At 34.2% G+C, this 19695-nt stretch overlaps 1 protein-coding gene across 3 annotated transcripts in view; it reads right to left on the bottom strand.

Annotated features, from left to right (window-relative positions):
• Positions 1–4879: 4879 nt before the first annotated feature.
• The window catches only part of LOC101002284 (sodium channel protein type 2 subunit alpha), a 163380-nt gene continuing 148564 nt past the window's right edge, over positions 4880–19695 (bottom strand). For 2 of the 3 annotated variants that reach the window (XM_021923691.2, XM_031651314.1), the window contains exons 24-27: positions 16360–16497; positions 15894–15998; positions 10180–10450; positions 5138–8562 (exon numbers count right to left, since the gene is read on the bottom strand). In XM_021923691.2, coding sequence (XP_021779383.2) covers positions 7367–8562; positions 10180–10450; positions 15894–15998; positions 16360–16497 — 1710 coding nt within the window. In that variant the 3' untranslated portion in view covers positions 5138–7366. Of the gene's footprint in view, positions 8563–10179; positions 10451–15893; positions 15999–16359; positions 16498–19695 lie in introns of all 3 variants that reach the window. The other variant, XM_021923690.2, reaches the window with a different exon arrangement.

Below are 19695 nucleotides of genomic sequence, written 5' to 3'. Positions count from 1 at the left end.
AACTAAAGAAATAAAAGAAAGAAAATTATAAACATAAAAACAAATAAAAAATAGAAAAGAACATACAATACAGAATATTTTAAAAGGCAAAAGTTGGTTCCTTAAAAGACTAAATAAATAAAAAAGAGAAATCACAGAATACCAATAACAGGAATCAAAAGGAGTCACCATTAAAGATCCTATAGAGTTTTTAAAAACAGTATCATCATAAACAATTTTATGTGAATAAACTTGAAATGTTATCAAGTTACAGAAAGTGAAACAAGAAGAAACAACAAATCTGAATGGTCCTCTATCAGAGAAAATAATACATAATTAAGAACTTGTACATAAAAACAATTCATGCTCAGATTTTACTAAATAATTATCCAAAGAATTAAGAAAAATATTAACACCAGTCTTACTTATTCTCTACCAGAGAACAAGAACAAGAAAAATCCTTTGCCAGCTTGTTTTAAGAGGTTAGCATAATGATGATTTCAAAACCGAACAAGCACATTAAAGTAAAAAGATTACATACCAAACTCTTTCACAAACATAGATACAGGAATATAAAACAAAATATTAGAAAATCGAAGCAGTGTATGAAATTGATAATTCACATGACCAAATTTGATTAAATTCCAGGAGCATAGTTAGAATTAATATACTAAAATCTATCGCTGTGTACCACAATATCAAAATACAAAAGAAAAATAATATATGATTTTCTAAATAAGATGCAGAAAACCAATAAAATTTTGCATTAATTAATGTCTTTTAGAAACTTTTAGAAAATTAAGAACTAAAAGAGTCCACTTTAAGATGATAATGATATCTATTTTTTAAAAATCTATACCAATTGGCATTTTTAATAGTTAATTATTAAAACCTTCCTTACTCATATTAGAAACAAAACAAAGCTTACCATTATCACCTCACCTTCTCAATGTTACAAGTAATGTTCAGCCCGTGCAGGGAGGAAAGAAAAGGGAAATGATAGTAGTAGGGATGGACAGAGCAGAAGTAATTAAAATACAAAGCAGAAGAACTATAGAGAAAATCAACAAACCAAAATTGAATTTTAAAAATATATTCATAAAATTGAAGGACTCCTATATGGGCTAATCAAGGAAAAGAGATGACTAACAAATTTTCAGAATCAGAAATTAAAGAAAAATGATTAGAGATGTCACAGATATTAAAAGCATAATAAGGGAATAATATGAACAATATAGACAGCAAATTCAAATAACAATAACTTAGATGAATGAATTCTTAGAAAAATGCAATTTGTCAAACTAAAAAAAAAAAAAAATCTTAGTCATCCTACATACCTGTTTAGGAAATTGATATCTTTAATTAAAAACTTTCCCACAGAGAAGACTCAGGTTTCCGATGGCTTCACTTTGAGTTCTATCAATATTTAAGGGAGAAATAATCTCTCTTACTCTCTTTTAAGAATAAATGCCTCCCAACTTGTTTTATGAAGCCAGGATTATTTCGATACCAAAACCTGACAAATTATCCAGAGAGACCACTAAAAGATAAAAAAGGAATGTTAAGAGATATGGAGAAAAGATTTAGACATTGAACCTATATTCTTAAGGAGTTCCAGATAGAATAAAAAAATATGGAATGAGAAAATATTTGTAGTGTTAAAAACTGATCATTTCCTTGGAATCTTCTGAATTAAAAATATTAATATGTGAATCCTCAACTTACATTAGCATAAATTATGAGTCAGATTAATGAAAATAATTTCATAGATGCATAGAAATAAAAAACAAAAGTATTATAATTAAATGTTTATATAAATATTTTAATATAAATATTGTAATTTTGCATAAATATTTATACATATTTTTACTTATATTTTTATATAAATATATGTTATATATTTATATTTATTATATTTATATATTATATATAATAATATATAAATTATATTTATATATTATTGTATATAAATATAAAAATATTTATATTTAATATAAATACATTTATATATAAATATATAATACATAATTATATATCTTAATATAAGTTGATATATAAATAAAATAATTACAATTAAAAATGTGGCCAAAATCAAGCCATTTTCAGAAAAAGAAAAACGGGGTCATTTTGCTGCTAACAGATCTTACAGAATTCCTAAAGGATACATTTCAAAAAAGAAATAGAATACAAAATAAAAAAGTTGGCAAAAGAAACAAATTTGAGGGAAAAAATTACTATAATTAGTATGTAAGTCTAAATAAGCACTGCCTACAAATTCATGTAATAATACTCTTTAATTTGTTTTATCTCAAATTAAGGTAGAGTTAAGATACTAGACAAAAATAACATGTTAGAGGAGAGCAATTATATGTCGTCAGTCTAGGAAAATTCATTTTTTCAGATGAGGGTACAAATATTGATTACAGTTCACCTTAATTATGCATGTTAAAGTTTAAGAGTAATCACTTATAAAAGAGAAAAAAGAAGAAAGGAAGGAAAGGAGGGAGGGATGGATGGAAGGAGATGATGTGTAACTTTCCACCAGAGACGGGGGAAAGAAAAATAGAAAACACAAAGCAAAAGAGGACCAGAAGGAAGAGGAGAAAAAAAGGAAAATCCTCAAAAAGTAGAAAGTGTGAAATAAAGTGATAAGAATAAAATTAGATATATCTGTAAATATAAAAAAAGTAAGTTGATTACAATAGGCTATTAGCAGGAAGTGTCACATTGGATGACTTAAAAATCTAGTTTTATTCTTTTCCTTAATAAAATCTATCTACTATACCAAGAGATAAGAACCCATTTAAAGAACTGGGAAAATGAGATCGCTGTAAAATACTAGCAAAAAATGAGCAGCGTAGCCTTATTACTACCAAGCCTTTTTACTACCAGATTCAGCAGGTACACATGTATCATATTTCACTGCTCCTTCTACTGCTCAGGAGTAATCACTCCTTTTGGCCACGTAATCAATTCCAAACTCTAGCATGGCTTTCCAGGTTCTTCACCTCTGGTTATAGTCTTTCTTTGGATAGTTATAGTCCTCTTTGATCTCTTAGCTGCTATTGCAAAGCTGATATATGGTAGACACTCGAATATATATTTAGTTTAGGTGAAAGAAAATAACATTATTCCTTGACCCAAGGAATCATTGTAACATTTACTTGTATAATGTCCTCTTCACTTTTTTCACAAGTACCTTTTCTTTAAAAAAAATGAGAGGGGCAGGTGCAATGGCTCATGCCTGTAATTTCAGCATTTTGGAAAGCTGCAGCAGGATTGCTTGAGTCTAGAAATTTGAGACCAACCAGGAAACATGGGGAAACCCTGTCTCTACAAAAAACTCAAAAAAAAATGAGTTGGGTGTGGGGGCACATGCCTGTAGTCCCAGACACTCGGGAGGCTGACATGGGAAGATCACTTGAGTCCAGAAGGTTAAGGCTGCAGTGAGCCATGATCACACCACTGTTCTCCAGCCTGGGTGACAGAGCAAGTCCTTATCTCAAAAAAATAAAAAATAAATAAGAGAAGAAATATGTTTATATTTTAGATCTAACATATTGACAGCTAAGCAACATTTCTTCCTCCTTCTCTCACCATTGCTGCAGGTATCCACACCAGACTTTTTTCAGAATTATAACTTATGAAACATCCCATTTCTTACACTCCCCTCCTTTCTCCTACTTTCCTCTATCATTCCCTCTCCTCCTTTCTCCTCTTTCTTTACTTCCCCTCACCTCTTTTGTCTCCTCCCTTTTCTTTGTGAATAGGTCTGTATTACACAGAGTTCAGGAAAACAAGGGATTATGTGAGATGCCCCAAGAATAGAGAAGATGAGAAGGAGAATCTTTCCTGTCTAGATCTGTGAGTTGTTAATGACAAACTGAATGTATGCTTTATGACTGGCCACCGTGAGCTGCCTTCTATTGGTCCAGATTAAAGGTTCTCATGCAACAAGGCAGGTAGCATTCACTGGAGGGAGCTATTTTATAAATGTTTACTGTTTCCTAGACCATCCCATATTCATTCCACCCAGTATACACTAGGGATAGTTAAGGTGCCATATGGGGTGTCTGTGTGTGCATGTGGTACCTGAAAACAGTCTCCCTAAACTATTCTAATAGAATTCCCTTTATACCAACTACAGCCCTAAAGAAGAACCTCTATTATAATTAGATCAATGTCAATCCCTCAATCTGTAAGATAAATACTCCAAAACCCATCCTCTTAGAAACTTTATTTTGTACATGGTAAGTTATGTAATGAAGGACAGTTTGCACTTTCCGGATAATATGTTTTTCCTTTAGGGCAAAGGAGACCCGAATTTGCTAGTTCTTAGTCCTTACTATGAATCAGCATCAACGATGAGCCTTCAAAAAATTAAATGCTTAAGTCTCACCCAAAGATATGAGTTCAATTGGTCTGGTCTTGGCCCATGCACTGGCTTTTTTTTTTTTTTTTTTATTTTGCTTCTCGGGTAATTCTAATATGCATTCAGAATCGAGAAACGTTTCCCAAACTGTTCACAATTAAACGAGAAAGTCAAATCTGTGCCATTTGGGAATTTTGTTTATATATTATGAAAAGTTGCAGTCTACGCCTTCTTAGAATTTTTGTAAAGAAAATTGTAAAAATAAATACGCAGATACTATGTGCACTTTACAGAGTGACAGCAAATTTTAGGGATCTAAGTCTAAGTGGTCTGTAGACTGTAATAAACAAGACATTTGGTAAATGGAAAAGAAACAAGGAGAATATCCTAAATGAAAAATACTGAAAACCCAAGGAAAGGATAGAAGGATATAAAGAAAAGTAGATCAAGAATACATAAGGAAGAAAATGAAATGGAAAAGTGAAAAAAAGAACAATAGGTGGACAGGAAGGAGAAAAGATGCACAACTTAAAGTGTTAGTCAATTTTTTATTAATTTTTGTAACTTTCCACTACTCTACCTAATGCCATATCTAGGTTTTTGGCCAATATTAAAGTAGTTATCCAATACACTCTTCTTAATTAACTTCCATTCCATGAAAAAATTGAAAGATGAATTATCATAATTAACGTGTGTTCTTTACATTTGTTTTTCAGATAGATTATTTTTACATGATAGAAATTTACCTTTAAATGGCATTTCAAAGATAGAAACAAAGACAACAAATAAATACAAAAACAAAAGCGAAACCTTTATTCTTTTGGCTTGATTGTAATGTGGTTTACCGTTCTTTATGGTAACAGCATTTTCCTGCATGCATTTCACCAACACACTACAAGTCAATAGCTTTAGTATAGAGAATCTACATTTATTGTTGCTTGTGAAACACAAAGTATTTTGCTGTAACTGGTAATATAACTTCACTACCTGGTTTTGTGGGGGGGAAAAAAAGCTGGGATCCCATATTATATCTGATACAGTTCTAGTGCCATATGGGTCAATAAGATCTATCTGTGTCAACAAACATTGGAAAAGACTGATGATTACTGAATAAAAAGACTAGGTGGAAACATTGGATTCAAGCAATGCCAAGAATATCAGCTGATTTTTTTCTTTAAGCCTCTTTCAATGATAAGGCATTACTATTGAAAGCAAATAAACATTGAACTCAGTTTGAGATTTGTTTCACATTGAAACGTGTGCAAGTTTACAGTACTAATAAAAAAGCAGAAACCTACACTGCATCCTAGTCCTTGCTTCTTATTTTGTGAAGTGCTTCAATTTAAAAGTGCTAGGAACAGAAACTAACAATAGTGACTGTGACATCCACCTGAAGATACTTTTAATTTCTCATTTTATGTACAAAAGGCTGAAAAATAAAATAAAATGAACTTTTTACAGTATTTATATTTCCTTAGAAAACTCTAACCATATATTTTAAACAGATTTAAGCAGCTTGCAACGTGTTTGTACAGTCGGGCTTTTCATCATAGAGTGTTCAATTAAGGTTGGAAGAATAAAAAGCAAGAAGCTCTTCCTTGTTTGCTGCAACCTATTGCTTAATGACATGAAGAATGAGGTCTTGGTAGAACAATTTGCTTCACTTTACCACTGACATATGGCTTCCCATATTAGACTTCTGAACAGTGGAAGGAATAAGATACAGCAGCATAGGCAAGATAAACATGCAGCAGTGACAGCTTCAAACTATAATGGAACCAATTACATCATATTACCTGTTGAAAGCTTGCAAACTATACTTACTGTGGTACATATTTGATGCAATAAGTAGTGTGCTTAAATCATCATTTTCGTTTGCTCAAACATGCACCACTGGGTAAAATTACTATTTACAAAGCAGACTTTTATTTTTTAAATTGACATATACTATGTCAACCTTACCAAGAGCAGAAGATGGCTAAACAATACTGCAGGATAAAGCAGAATCAACTTTATAAAGTGGTGGTGGGGATGTTTTTTGGTCAATTCAGGTTTCTTAGAAAGGACTGATAGGATATTTTTATTTTATGCCAAAGGACACTTATCAAAAATGTGATAGTCATGCTGCCGGGACTGTGAATGACAATGTAATGGTATGTGTACATCTCTCTGTGTGTGTGTGTGTGTATACATATATATGTATATACACGCACATATACATATATACATATATACATGTACATTTAATGGATTATGTAAAAATAAAGCAACTCTTTAATGCTTGTGATTCTATGGAACATTTACAGGCACATTAAATTTTTTCTGGATGAGACACCTTAAAAATACGAATAGCTATTTAAGCACCTCAAAAATCTAAAAACATCCTGAAACAAGAAGTAAAGTCTTTCCTTTTGTGATGTGATTTTTTTTTCATGTGTGAATGAGAATTGCAGCATGCCTCCATTTAAAATATATCCAGTTATACAATGCAATAGAGAAATGTAGAATTCCCTCCCTTTAATCCCTCTCCCCAAACACAAACCCATTTACAAAAATAGTCACATATAATAGTAAACAACCTGTGAATTAAAAAGAAAAGTGATAAATTCACAGCACACGTTTTGTAAAAATATGGCAGGTGTGGCAGTTAAAACATAAACAGTGGTGACAATTACTATTATCAAGTGTCACATGTTGAATTTACATAAAAATTTAACTTCCCTCCCCCCTTTAAATTGGTTCCTATCGTCTGAGTAGCCATTACGCCTCTGCTCTTCAGCAGTGTCAGCTGGTTGTGAAAATAGAAACCTCCTGTCGATACTACTTCTCCAGTTTACTGAGTTCCAGTTTGCTGACCAGAGGTCTCTGTCTTGTTATAGGCACTGACCTTAAGTATACATTTGTAAAAACAGTCAGTTTGGCATAGACCTCCTGTGGGAGTCCTGTAGACACAAACACATCACCATCACGGGCTGTAAACAATTGATCACAAAATGGAATATTCTTGGTTTCTTTTTACTTTTTACTTTCCCTGATATCTTTCCCTTTGTCTTCCTTTTCTGATTTGTCTTTTTCAAATTTTTCTTTTTCTGGTTTGGTCACACTATCATACGAGGGTGGAGATGTGGTGGAAGGCGTCATATCGGTTTTCTCTGGAGTTGAATTCTCATTCAGTTTATCAATGAGAGTATCTTCTTTGATAGGTGTTCCGTCACATTCTTTGCCTTTGTCTTTCTTGTATATACTTGATACCTTTTTAACTTTTTGCTTCAAGAGGTAGCGTCTGTAAGCCCTCTGGATAATAATAGCAGACACCTCCTCTTGTTTGCGTTTCAACGTGGTGGTAATGGGCTCATAAGAGACTTTGGAGGGGTTTGATGCCATGAATCGCTCTTCCATCTGTATTCGAAGGGCATCCATCTCTCCACTCTCACCCAAAACACGCTTTGTAAAAGCAAATAAGATGTCGAGGCAGTGGATCCGGTCACCGCTGACCATGGGCAGATCCATGGCAATGAGCTGGACTTTGTTGGGTTTTGCTATGAGAAGAGGAGGATCCAGGGCATCTGCAAAATCAGAGAGCTTGGCAAACTCTATAAACTGGGTCGCATCGGGATCAAACTTCTCCCAAACCTCATAGAACATCTCAAAGTCATCCTCACTCAAGGGCTCTGCGCTTTCTTCAGTAGCAACACTGAAGTTCTCCAGGATGACTGCGATGTACATGTTCACCACAACCAGGAAGGATATGATGATGTAACTGACAAAAAAGAAAATCCCAACAGATGGGTTCCCACAATCTCCCTTAACTGAGCTTCCAGGGTGATCTTTTTCAGGGTCACAGTCTGGAGGTCCACTATTAAGAATAGGCGCTAGCAATCCATCCCAACCAGCAGAGGTTGTAATTTGAAACAGGCAGATCATGCTGTTGCCAAAGGTCTCAAAGTTGAACATGTCATCGATCCCAACTTCCCTCTTAACATAGGCAAAGTTGGACATCCCAAAGATGGCGTAGATGAACATGACCAGGAAGAGCAGGAGGCCAATGTTAAATAATGCAGGAAGGGACATCATCAAAGCAAAGAGCAGCGTGCGGATCCCCTTTGCTCCTTTGATCAGACGTAGGATTCGGCCAATTCTGGCAAGACGGATCACTCGGAACAGGGTAGGGGACACAAAATACTTTTCTATCAGTTCAGCCAGAAACATTCCTGTAGAAAATCAACAAATAACAAAAATAATGTTATACTTAATAGTAGCAAATGAAAGTTTACATAATTACGTTAGTTTTACAAAATGTGAACAGGACAGTTAGGTACATGTATGTATGCAAATAATCTGCAATATTTCTTCAGCAAAATGAAACTGGTATGTTTTGTGTTATAACATTGACATCTTTTAAGTGAAGATAACAAGGGTCATTTTTCCTAGTTCAAGGAAAGCATCTATCAAAAAAAAAGACTCAACCCTGGAAGGTCTAAAGACATCATGAAGCATACAACGGCCAAGTACAGAAATTAATTTATATGTCCAAAATACTAGTTCTAGTATTTGCATAAGAACTAAAGGCATATGATTTTTGGATCAGGAATATGAGAGTTCTTAACTTTCAGAGATGGCTGTGATCCTGTTTTATTTGGGAGTAGGCAGTGTGATGTACAGAAGAAAACATAGACTTTGGAGACAGATATACTTGGGACTGAATCCTGGCACTTGCTTTTAGGCATCAGTAAATGGTGATAATATCAACTTTTTCTTGTGGTCACACTGACCATTTACTGAGTCTTTTCTTCATGCTGGGCACAGTGCTAAGTGCATGTATATATATACATAATCTGATTTAATCCTCACAACAACATTTTACAGAAAAATTCCTTGCAAAACCAGGAATTGGAGAGCTGAGGTGACTTCTCTTAGGTCATTGAGCAGGTGTGTAAATAGGGAAGCTCCAGGGCAGATGTCAAATCTTACCTCCTCATGCTACCTCATAGCACTTATGTGAGAATCAGATGCAATGGAACATTGTTACAATGTTCTATTCTACTAAAGAAAGTAGTTTAAAGAGTGCTATATGATTTTCCCCTCCATGTGAATGTTCTCTTTCCCCATATAGGGAGAACAGTCTCTTAAATCTTCTTATATTTACTTCCAGTACCTCATTTAGTATCTTATACATAAACACTATATATATATATTTTTCCAATAAGCCTTTTGCACTCCTAGCACTTAATATATGTATGTATTCTAACATTAATGTATCATTGATGTTAACAAATCTGTTTTGGATTTTCAGACAAAATATCTGCTTCCAAAAAGAAATACTGCAAACTACAGAAAACTGCACCCAAAGATAACATGAAACTTATATATGTGTAATTATATATATAACTGCACATACACAATATTCCAATTATTTAAGAGGTCATATTTATCAATTATGTGACCACTTCAAATGATTTATGTATATATGTGTGTGGAATGATTGTTTATTCAAAGTAGTAACTATCAATACCACAGGAGTATGACCAGGTACAAGAGTATTCTGCCAAAGTTGCAGTTATTGTCTTCCGAGATGAGAATGAATGAGAATATATGAAAATATTAAATGAGAATAATTGAAAGCTGAAAATACAAATTCATTTTATTCCACTCATCATTTCAAGTATGGCATGCAATTAGAGAAATGGCAAACTAAAGAAATGGACTATTCGATTTTTATTTGGGAGTTTGGGATGAATGAGAAATATTAGTGAAAAACACCTCTAAAGTTTTAAAACACACATTTTTACTACTATATTTCTTAATTGACTAAAAGCACCTCTTCTTACCTACAATGGAGAGAATGACCACCACAAAATCAAAAATATTCCATCCAATAGTGAAATAGTAGTAACGAAGAGAGATCAGTTTCAGCACACATTCTCCAGTGAACAGAACAATAAACACCAGATTAATCCAGTACAGAATGTTTGTCATTTCTTGACTCTGGTCATCGGTTTCCACCATCATGGTGACCATGTTAAGGCAGATGAGGATCATGATGCTGATATCAAAGACTTGTTTGGTTACAAAATCAAAGACCATTCCTTGGAATTTGTTCTGGAACAAATAATACGTAAAAGTTCCATTAGAAACTTCTAAAAAATTGAATTCAATTCCTCTGATTTTAAGAAAGCAACATAAAATTGTTGCTTTTATAAAAACACACCTTTAATTCTCACAACATTTTAGAAAAAAAAAAAATTCCTTGCAAAACCAGTGATTGGAGAGATGAGGTAACTTGCCTTAGGTAAGTAGTGTATGTAGGGAAGCTCCAGGTTAGAACTCAAATTTTCTCTCTCTCTCTCTTTTTTTTTTTTTTTTTGAGATGGAGTCTGGCTCTGTCATACAGGCTGGAATGCAGTGCAGTGGCATGATCTTGGCTCACTGCAACCTCCACCTCCTGGGTTCGAGCGATACTCCTGCCTCAGCCTCCTGAGTAGCTGGGATTACAGGTACACCCCACCACGCCCGGCTACTTTTTGTAATTTTAGTAGAGATGGGATTTCACCATGTTGGTCAGGCTGGTCTCAAACTCCTGACCTCATGATCTGCCCACCTCGATCTCCCAAAGTGCTGGAATTACAGGCATGAGCCACCATGCCCGGTCTCAAATCTTATCTCTTGATGCTACTGTATAGTACTTATGTGAGGATCAATTGCAATGGAACATTTTACAATGTTCTATTCTATTAAAGGAAGTAGTGTATTTTATTTTTGTTGTATACTTGGAAGAAAATTTTGTATATTGTATATTCAGCTCTATTCAAATGTATTTGTTTTATTTATACTAACAATGATACCAGGTTTTATAAACTCACCTATTATGTTCTCAGTGCACAGAACACTATCATGTTATGATGGACAGTTAGTAAATATTTGTCATATAATAAAATTTTTCATGCCATGTGTTGGGAGGGTATTAATTTCACTTTAAATAACCAATAAATAAATACTTCTCTAAGTTTTCCTCTCTCTTTTTAAATTTTTCATCTGGTTTCTGACTTTATGTTCTCCCACTAAAGCTACAGTATCTTAAATTTCATCTTAAAGTTCAGCTGAGATGCCTTAAAAATTATTATTCAAGAGAAAAAGCTTCAGTGGAAAAAAATAGTGCAATCTGACTAAGTTCTGTATTTTATTTAATGGTATTATACCAAAGTTAATTACTTAGTTGTGAGAACTGATCTATGGTTGCATAAGATGTTAAGAGGACACTGTGTCTATATTCATTAGAGTATGCATTATGGGTAACTCTTCCATAAGAATAAAATTGTCTTTTTAAAAGTCACAATGAAAATATTCAACCTTTGCCCTAGTCTATTTGGACCTTATTTCCAAGTACTAACTGCCTTATGTCTTGCTTATGAAATTAAGTCCCCAAACTGTAAAACAGTTCTGATCATTGGTTTCTGCATTGTTCCATTTTGCACGTATCTGCTTTGTTTCTCAGGTAATCTAGGGATCCGGTCTTGACTTACCCCTGTTGGGCTGCCTTACTTTACCTTTGCAACTAGAATGACTAATACTCTGCTACATATACACTTAATGGCTTGCTTTCCCAGATCCTGACACTTTTAGTGGCCTGGATTCTACATCCTAGTGTTCTGCCCTCTTTCTATAGGGAGGCTTCCATTACTTCCAATGGCGATTTTTGGACATCAAACACTACTTGTTCTGTTTTGTTTTGCTCTTTCCTCTGAATGCGTATTTGGCCTGCTCAACTAGATTTCTATTACTGCAGCTGGATCTCTCCTCTCAGGGCCTCTTTCAACCTAATGAATGTGTGTAGTTTTAGTTCAAACCTTTCCTTATTAATTCTTAATTTACTGTAGTTTACCTTTCCAAGTCTGGTATGTTCCCCTTACTTCCACCCTCTGATATTTCCTGCCTACCACTCTTAGAAGCTTATGAAGGTTCTACTGTATCATTTTACATAGTTTATCTGTCTACTACTCTGTCTAAAACAGATGTCCCCCACCCCTTCTCTGTCTCATGAATTCTAACTCAGTTTTGAGTGTAAAGCACTTAGTGCTCTCAGAAAACTGAGTTTTTTCATTGATCATAAAATGTATGGCATTGTATTGCAAATGGTTTGCTCTTATTCAATTTTAGTTTTCTTTCTCTTCCACTTGTTTCGAGGCCCCTCAAAAGCAGAGCAGTGCCATTTTTCTCTCAGATATGCCTCCTAGAGTATAGTAAGTTAAAAATATATTAAAAGCAGAAATTAGTTCTTAATTTTAATATCACCATGACCAATAAAAAGCTCCTTAGATTCCCTACTCATAGAGTTGTCCAATGGGACAGACACTCAATGTACAACTGCAATCCCAAGTCTCTGTGTTCTGTTCTCCCGTTTAAATCCTAGGGTGTCAAATATGTTGGAACAAGATGGATAATTCTGAAGATCTTACTCACCAAAAATTTATGTTCTCTAACTTCATCTTGGCTCTTCACATTTAACAATTAGCAATCGTTTGTCCTTCATTTTCTCCAAAGATAATTCCAAACTTCTCATAAATTTCCACTCTCTTGCCCTCTATTTTTACTTTTTTTTTTTGAGAACATTAAATTTAAACAGTTTAAATAAACTCCTCTATTTCCCTTTGCATTTCATATTATCTTAATTTCCACGTTCTTTTCATATATTACTCCAAATTCATTAGAGGACTCAGCTCCTTTTTCTTTCTAAACCTACCCTAGACCACTATGTTCTTGTCCCACATCTTGTGCATTTTTATGCCATAATTATTCCCTCTCTCTTCGATCTTTTCCTCTCTAAAATTCCTTTTGCTTTGCTTTGAACCTAATCTCTCAATCTTAAGAAACCTTTATTTTGCTACTTCTTCTAAATATTCATCATTTATTTCCCTTCCTCCTTCCTCTCACTCTCTTACTCTGCCTTGGTTGCCAAATTCTGCAAACTAGTATCTCCAGTTTTCTCACCACTCATGTCCCTTCTTCCTTTCCTGCATGGCACCAGTATTCATCCAGTTGTGCAAAGCAGAAACACACCAGTCATTCTTGTTGGTTCCTTCTTTAGTTCCCATATTCAATTAATAGACAAACTTTTAAATTTCACTCTGGTGATAGCTCACAAATCCATCCACTTTTATTAATCTCCACATCACTATGGTTCAGGCTACCTACCATCTCTGAAATAGCTCCAAAACAAGTCTACAATGTATTTACACAGCCTGTATGAAGCTGATTGAGTGATCAATACAAAGCCCAGACTGACTGGGTCCATTTTAATGGTTTCTTACTGCTCTTAGGATGAAAACAATTCTTGAACTGGCCTCCAAGGCCCAGAAAAGTTTGGGCTTATCCTAACCTCTTTATTCTCAATGTGTCCCAAATGAACCTTGACTTTCTGCACTCCAATCTCACCAGTCCTCCTACATAAGGACCTTCACATATTCCTTCCCCTTCTACAGGGCTCTTCTCATCCCACTCTGGCTATTGATGCTTTCTATTCTTTTTCCATCCTCAGCTAGTGTATTATATTAACAAAGCCTTCCCTAAACTTCCTTGATTAATCGGTACCCTCCCTATAATCAGTTCTCACAGCTGAATGTATCCCTTTTTTCCTGGGATGTTTCCATTTTTTGGCATGACTATTTGATTACTATCTGTTGCATTAACTAGACTCCAAACTGTTCAATATTTAAGTTCAAATGCTTGGCATACTACATAGTATATATTGTCAATGAAGAATATGTGGATGTTACCAGTTACTTCCTAAGTTGTCAAATTGTCACTGATAACATTCTGGCTGAATGTGTTGAACTTTTTCCACGTACCCCTACCACTACCCAGGTAAATCCATGTCATTTGATGGAAGTAAACACAATCTCATTTCTTCATTGATTTATTTCTTCCTATATCTTGGTGAAGTATGCAAGGTCTTCTGAGAATTTTGTTTTATTCTCTATTCTAATTATTTTTCAAAAATGAATCTGTGCTTCAGAGCTCAACTGAATTTTGTTCTGACAATTCTAAAATCCTTTTCTCAGTCTGGACATTTCATAGGCTCTGACACTATTTTTCCCAATGCCTTCATATGACTTCAGTTTATGATAGTGGAACCAACAGTCTCACAAAACATCAACAGGTTTATGTTTTAGATTCTCTGTTATCTACATGTCCTCCCTCTTTTCCTGTGTTTCATAGGTGCTTCATCCCAATTGAGTCTTCTTATTGGCTAACTTCACTCCTGGAGTAGTTCCAGTCCTGTTGGTGTGACACAGATTATGGACTCATCTTCTTGTATATAAGTGTTTATCTTCCTGTCTATGGCCCAGGGTTATTTTGCCTCTAACATTTTTCCACACCAGTCTCTAGGTTAAACTCTCTAAAATCTTTCTTTTTACATTACTAGGCTGTTCTGTTAACTATATTGCATTTGTGTTGTTTAATTAGCACAAATTTCTTCAGACTTGTATGGTAACCTTGACTCATTTAACTTGGAAAACCAAGGTTTACTACTCACTAATTCAAATGCATCACTATTCTCCGCTGATATATTTATCTATATGGCTATGAAGTATACATGCTCTCATATAGTAAATGTTCTCTGCGTCTCTCTCTATTCATTCAAATTGTATTATTTCCTAAAGACTAGGCTCAAATTGTACACCCTTTATGTTTGACCCAATATAGCTATCCATTTTCTTTGAGTTATTGGCTGGCTTACCAACTGAACACTTAATTATGGTCTGTTTTATATTGTCACCAATAAATTTATAGAGTCAAGATTTCTGAGAAACACTGAAGTGTTTTATACCATGTATATCTTGGGGAAGATGTTCTGAGACTTATATATCTGAGCTAGTCCTTCAGGAGTGATAGACAAACTTAGCGATTTTCCTGGCAGCAACTCCCTGCAGCAGCCAAACTGAACGAATAGTATCACTGGCAAATATACACCTGGAAGAGCCATAAAAAGCCCTTAAAAGAATGCTATCATCTCATTTAAGGGTGAGATAGTAGGAGAAAATATGAAGTTGGCCTTTTTTTGTTTAACCAGAAAAAAGCAAAACCTGTGGCCTGTTTCATTAATGATTCCATTCAATCTGCAGAGCTGAACAAAAACTGAGGCCAATCTGGGATGTACCAATTATTCTAATCCGTCTCCTCTGTACTCTGAGAACATTTAATATTTTCACATTATGTATGTATGTATGTATGTATTTTCTTTTTTATGTTATTAGAAGCTTCTTAATGACATCAGCTTGTATGATACTACTGGCACTTAAGTATAGCAAATTTTATTCCTATGTATTTTATATGTTTACATATAAAATATGTTATGCCTTATATAATTTAAACATATTACATATGTAAAATACATTTATTCAAGCTATTTAGACTAGCTAGTCACATGGTTAAGGTAAAAAAACTGTGTTACAAAGCCACAAAAATAACTAGTTTCTAGAAATTCTGGGTGTGAAAAGGTTAGGTAACATAGCTTTAACAGGCAATGAAAATATACTATTCTTACAGCAGGTCGAGGTATGGGTTTTTGTGGTTTCTTTGAACCCAGTTTTTTCATTGCATTGTAGTATTTCTTCTGTTCTTCTGTCATAAAAATGTCTTGACCTCCAAAGTAAAGAAACGAAAGCAAAACTTGTTAAAATTGTGTTCTTTGCTGGCTATAAAATCCACCTTAGTAATCATGTGAAAATTGGCTCCCACATTTCATTCTATTGTTGCTAATATCTGTATTTATGGAGATGTCTTTATTCAATACATAAATTATGCCATATTAGTCATATTTCTAGACTAAAAATATCAAAAATACGCTATCTGAATTATTAATTTATTTAAAGCTTATCCATTATCAAATATCTCAAAATAATTTCTGAATTTTATATTTTTTTTGCTGATTGCATTTTGGAGGCTAAAGGAAACAGTATGAAATATTTAGTTCATATTTCAGAGCAAATATGAAGTTTTAATATACTTATCTTCTTTTTCTGTTGGTTGAAGTTGTCTATGATGACACCAATGAAAAGATTCAAGGTAAAGAATGAACCAAAAATAATAAAGATGACAAAATAAAGATACATGTACAGGTTGTCTTCATACTTGGGTTGCAATTCTACCTAAAAAATATGAAGAATTGTAACCATTATATCTAATACTTGTTTCATAAAAAGCACACCAGTAAGTTTTCAATTATCTAAGCATGTTTTAATCCCTGGAATGAAAAGAAACAAACATTAAACAGATTTTATGAGCCTTCAAATCTCACATGCTTATTGAAGAGTTCTGCAAGACTATTCATTACCTGAGAAAATGAAATAACTCGTATAGAAGTCTGAAATATTATAGACAATTTCATCCAATAAATGCCCAGATTATGAATGCACTTTCCTTTGTAAGCAAAGTTCCCAACACCGCATGCAAATTAAAGATTTCCTCTTCTTACAAAAGAGATGTCAGCGTCACATTATTCTATGTCACAACTTTTAAGATTTACTTTCTCTGCCTCAGTTTTCTCATCTGTGAAATGAAAATAATCAAACCTAAACCTCATAGTGTGGTTGTAAAGATTAACTATATTAACATATAATATGCTTAGAACAGTGGCAGTCAGTAGTAATTACTAAGTGTAAGGGTTTGGTATAATACATTTCTTTAGATAGGCAAGAATCATTGTATTATGTCTGCATGTAGGTATATAGGTTGATCTTTCCTTTCTGAAAATGAGTCTATTGCTTTATCCTATTCAGTAGGGACAGTTTCTGTAACAATGATACTATCACTTGTCTAGCCCACTTTTGATTAGAAAAATGTGTGATAGTAGGTTTGAGCTTTAGGTCTAATAGGTCTAATAGGACATTGTTCTAACCAACTCAGTTAACCAATCCCTGATGATGATAATAGATGCAAGTGATAACCCACTGTGTTATTAAATCAATTTAGAGGATTATGACCAGCATAATTTTTTTTTCTAATGAAATACAGCAAAATGGAAAATATCAGAAATAATGTAAAACTACTTATTCTTTGATGAGATTTTATTTGTGTATGTGAGTTTAGTTACCAGTGATGTAAAATTATATTTTTAAAATTCTTGAAAGACAATATACATATAGGAAAGTGCATAATACACAAATGCAAAATATAATACATTTTTATAAGTGAAATCCATAACCCAGGTCACTCCTACGACTTCAGAAACCCTTGGTGTATCCTTCTCAAACATAAACTCCATCACCCCTGCTAGAGGTAGTCATTATCCTGACTTTTATGATAATTATGTCCTGGTTTTTTCTTTCGAGTTAACACCTCAGTATGCATTTTTGAACAATAAGCTTAGTTTTGTCAACTTTGAACTTTATGTAAGTAGAATTATAGTATCTGTCTAGTTTCTTTAACTCAATGTTATATTTTTAAGGCTCATCCATGTGGTTGTATATAGCTGTATTCATTCATTTTCATCACTATATACTATTCAATTATTTGCCTATTTCTACTATTTTTTATTTGCTCCCAGTTTTTTCAAGTGAAAAAAAAATTATATTCATTTTTGTACATAGATTATCCTAAACATATGCATAAGTTTTTTTAGGATACATTGTTCAAAGTAGAATTGCAGAATTAAAAAATATCTTTAACTTTCTCAAATAATGTGATCATACCCAACTGTTTTTAAAGGATTATTTGTCTATTTTTTTTTCCTATCAGCATTGTATGAGTGTTCTTATTGCTGTTTATCCTTGGTAAAACTTGGTATTGTCAGACTTTTTAGTATCGCCAATCTGGTAGGTGTGTAGATAATGTTTTATTTTGGTTTAAATTTGCATTTCTCTGATGCAATTTACTAATTAAAGTAAGATCCAGCAACTTTTCATAAATATAGTGCTCAATTGACTTTCATTTTTCTAATATGCTTGTAATTCCAGGAGTTTTGCAGCAGAAAAGGTCTGCTAAGTTATTAAAGAAGAAACTGGGCCGGGCGCGGTGGCTCAAGCCTGTAATCCCAGCACTTTGGGAGGCCGAGACGGGCGGATCACGAGGTCAGGAGATCAAGACCATCCTGGCTAACACGGTGAAACCCCGTCTCTACTAAAAAGACAAAAAAACTAGCCGGGAGGTGGTGGGGCCTGTAGTCAGCTGCCGGGGAGGCTGAGGCAGGAAGAATGAAGCCGGGGCAGAGCTTGCAGTGAGCTGAGATCCGGCCTGCACTCAGCCTGGGCTGACAGGCGAGACTCCGCCTCAAAAAAAAAAGGAGAAGCTAGAAAAAGTGTCATGCCTTCGGCTATTGATAAGGAAGGTGGAGAGAGCTTTGAATTAATTAATCAAAAAGGTAAGAAACTACTGTGGAAAGTGGGTATGAGCCATTATTTGTGGTCAGGGTTCAAAAACTTGTTTTACCATTTAATGCATTAAGCTTCTTTGCTTCAGTGCTAAAATAGAGCTAGTATCCCCTATACAATAACATTGTTATTCAGGATTAAATGGGATAATGTGAGAAAGTCCTTGGCATAGTGAGTAGTGATAAACAACAAACTATTGTTACTATTCAGAAAAATCTCATAACTGGAATTCCTGATAGCACTTACAGAGGATACAATGCAGGGCTTTTCACGTTTTCTTGCTCCCTCTCTGTTTTTATGAAGTGGAAAAAACAAAAAACAAAACCAAACCTCGGGAATTCTTCACTCAGAAAGCTAGCTGCTGGTGCCAGGGAAATAGCATTTTGAGCTTTATTATCATGCTCTGGCATACCAGAAATCAATCTCTCTCTCTTTTTTTTTTTTTTTTTCCAAAATATGACTTCATTCCTCATTAAATAGTGAGAAATTAATGAAAATTATAGAAAATAATTCAAAGTACTGGTGTGTATAAAGTAGATTCAGAAAGTCCCTCCCTTCTACCACTTAATCTCACTTTCCCAAGCGAAATACTAAGTTGTTTGTTTATTTTTGTCCCCATTATTAGTCATATCCTTCCTATTATAAGGAAGATCAAAAGCTGGAGGAAATCTATTACAGATGAAAAGTATTGCCCGTGAGAACTTCTAATGCACAAATGACCAGGACTATGAGAGTCAAAAATAAAATGTCTCATTTTGAAAATACAGGCCGGGCACGGTGGCTCAAGCCTGTAATCCCAGCACTTTGGGAGGCCGAGACGGGCGGATCACGAGGTCAGGAGATCGAGATCATCCTGGCTAACATGGTGAAACCCCGTCTCTACTAAAAAAAAATACAAAAAAACTAGCCAGACGTGGTGGCGGGCACCTGTAGTCCCAGCTACTCGGGAGGCTAAGGCAGGAGAATGGCGTAGACCCG

The sequence above is a fragment of the Papio anubis genome, chromosome 10, assembly GCF_008728515.1.
Source record: "Papio anubis isolate 15944 chromosome 10, Panubis1.0, whole genome shotgun sequence".
Lineage (NCBI taxonomy): Eukaryota > Metazoa > Chordata > Mammalia > Primates > Cercopithecidae > Papio > Papio anubis.
This window is presented reverse-complemented; position numbering and strand designations above follow the sequence as displayed.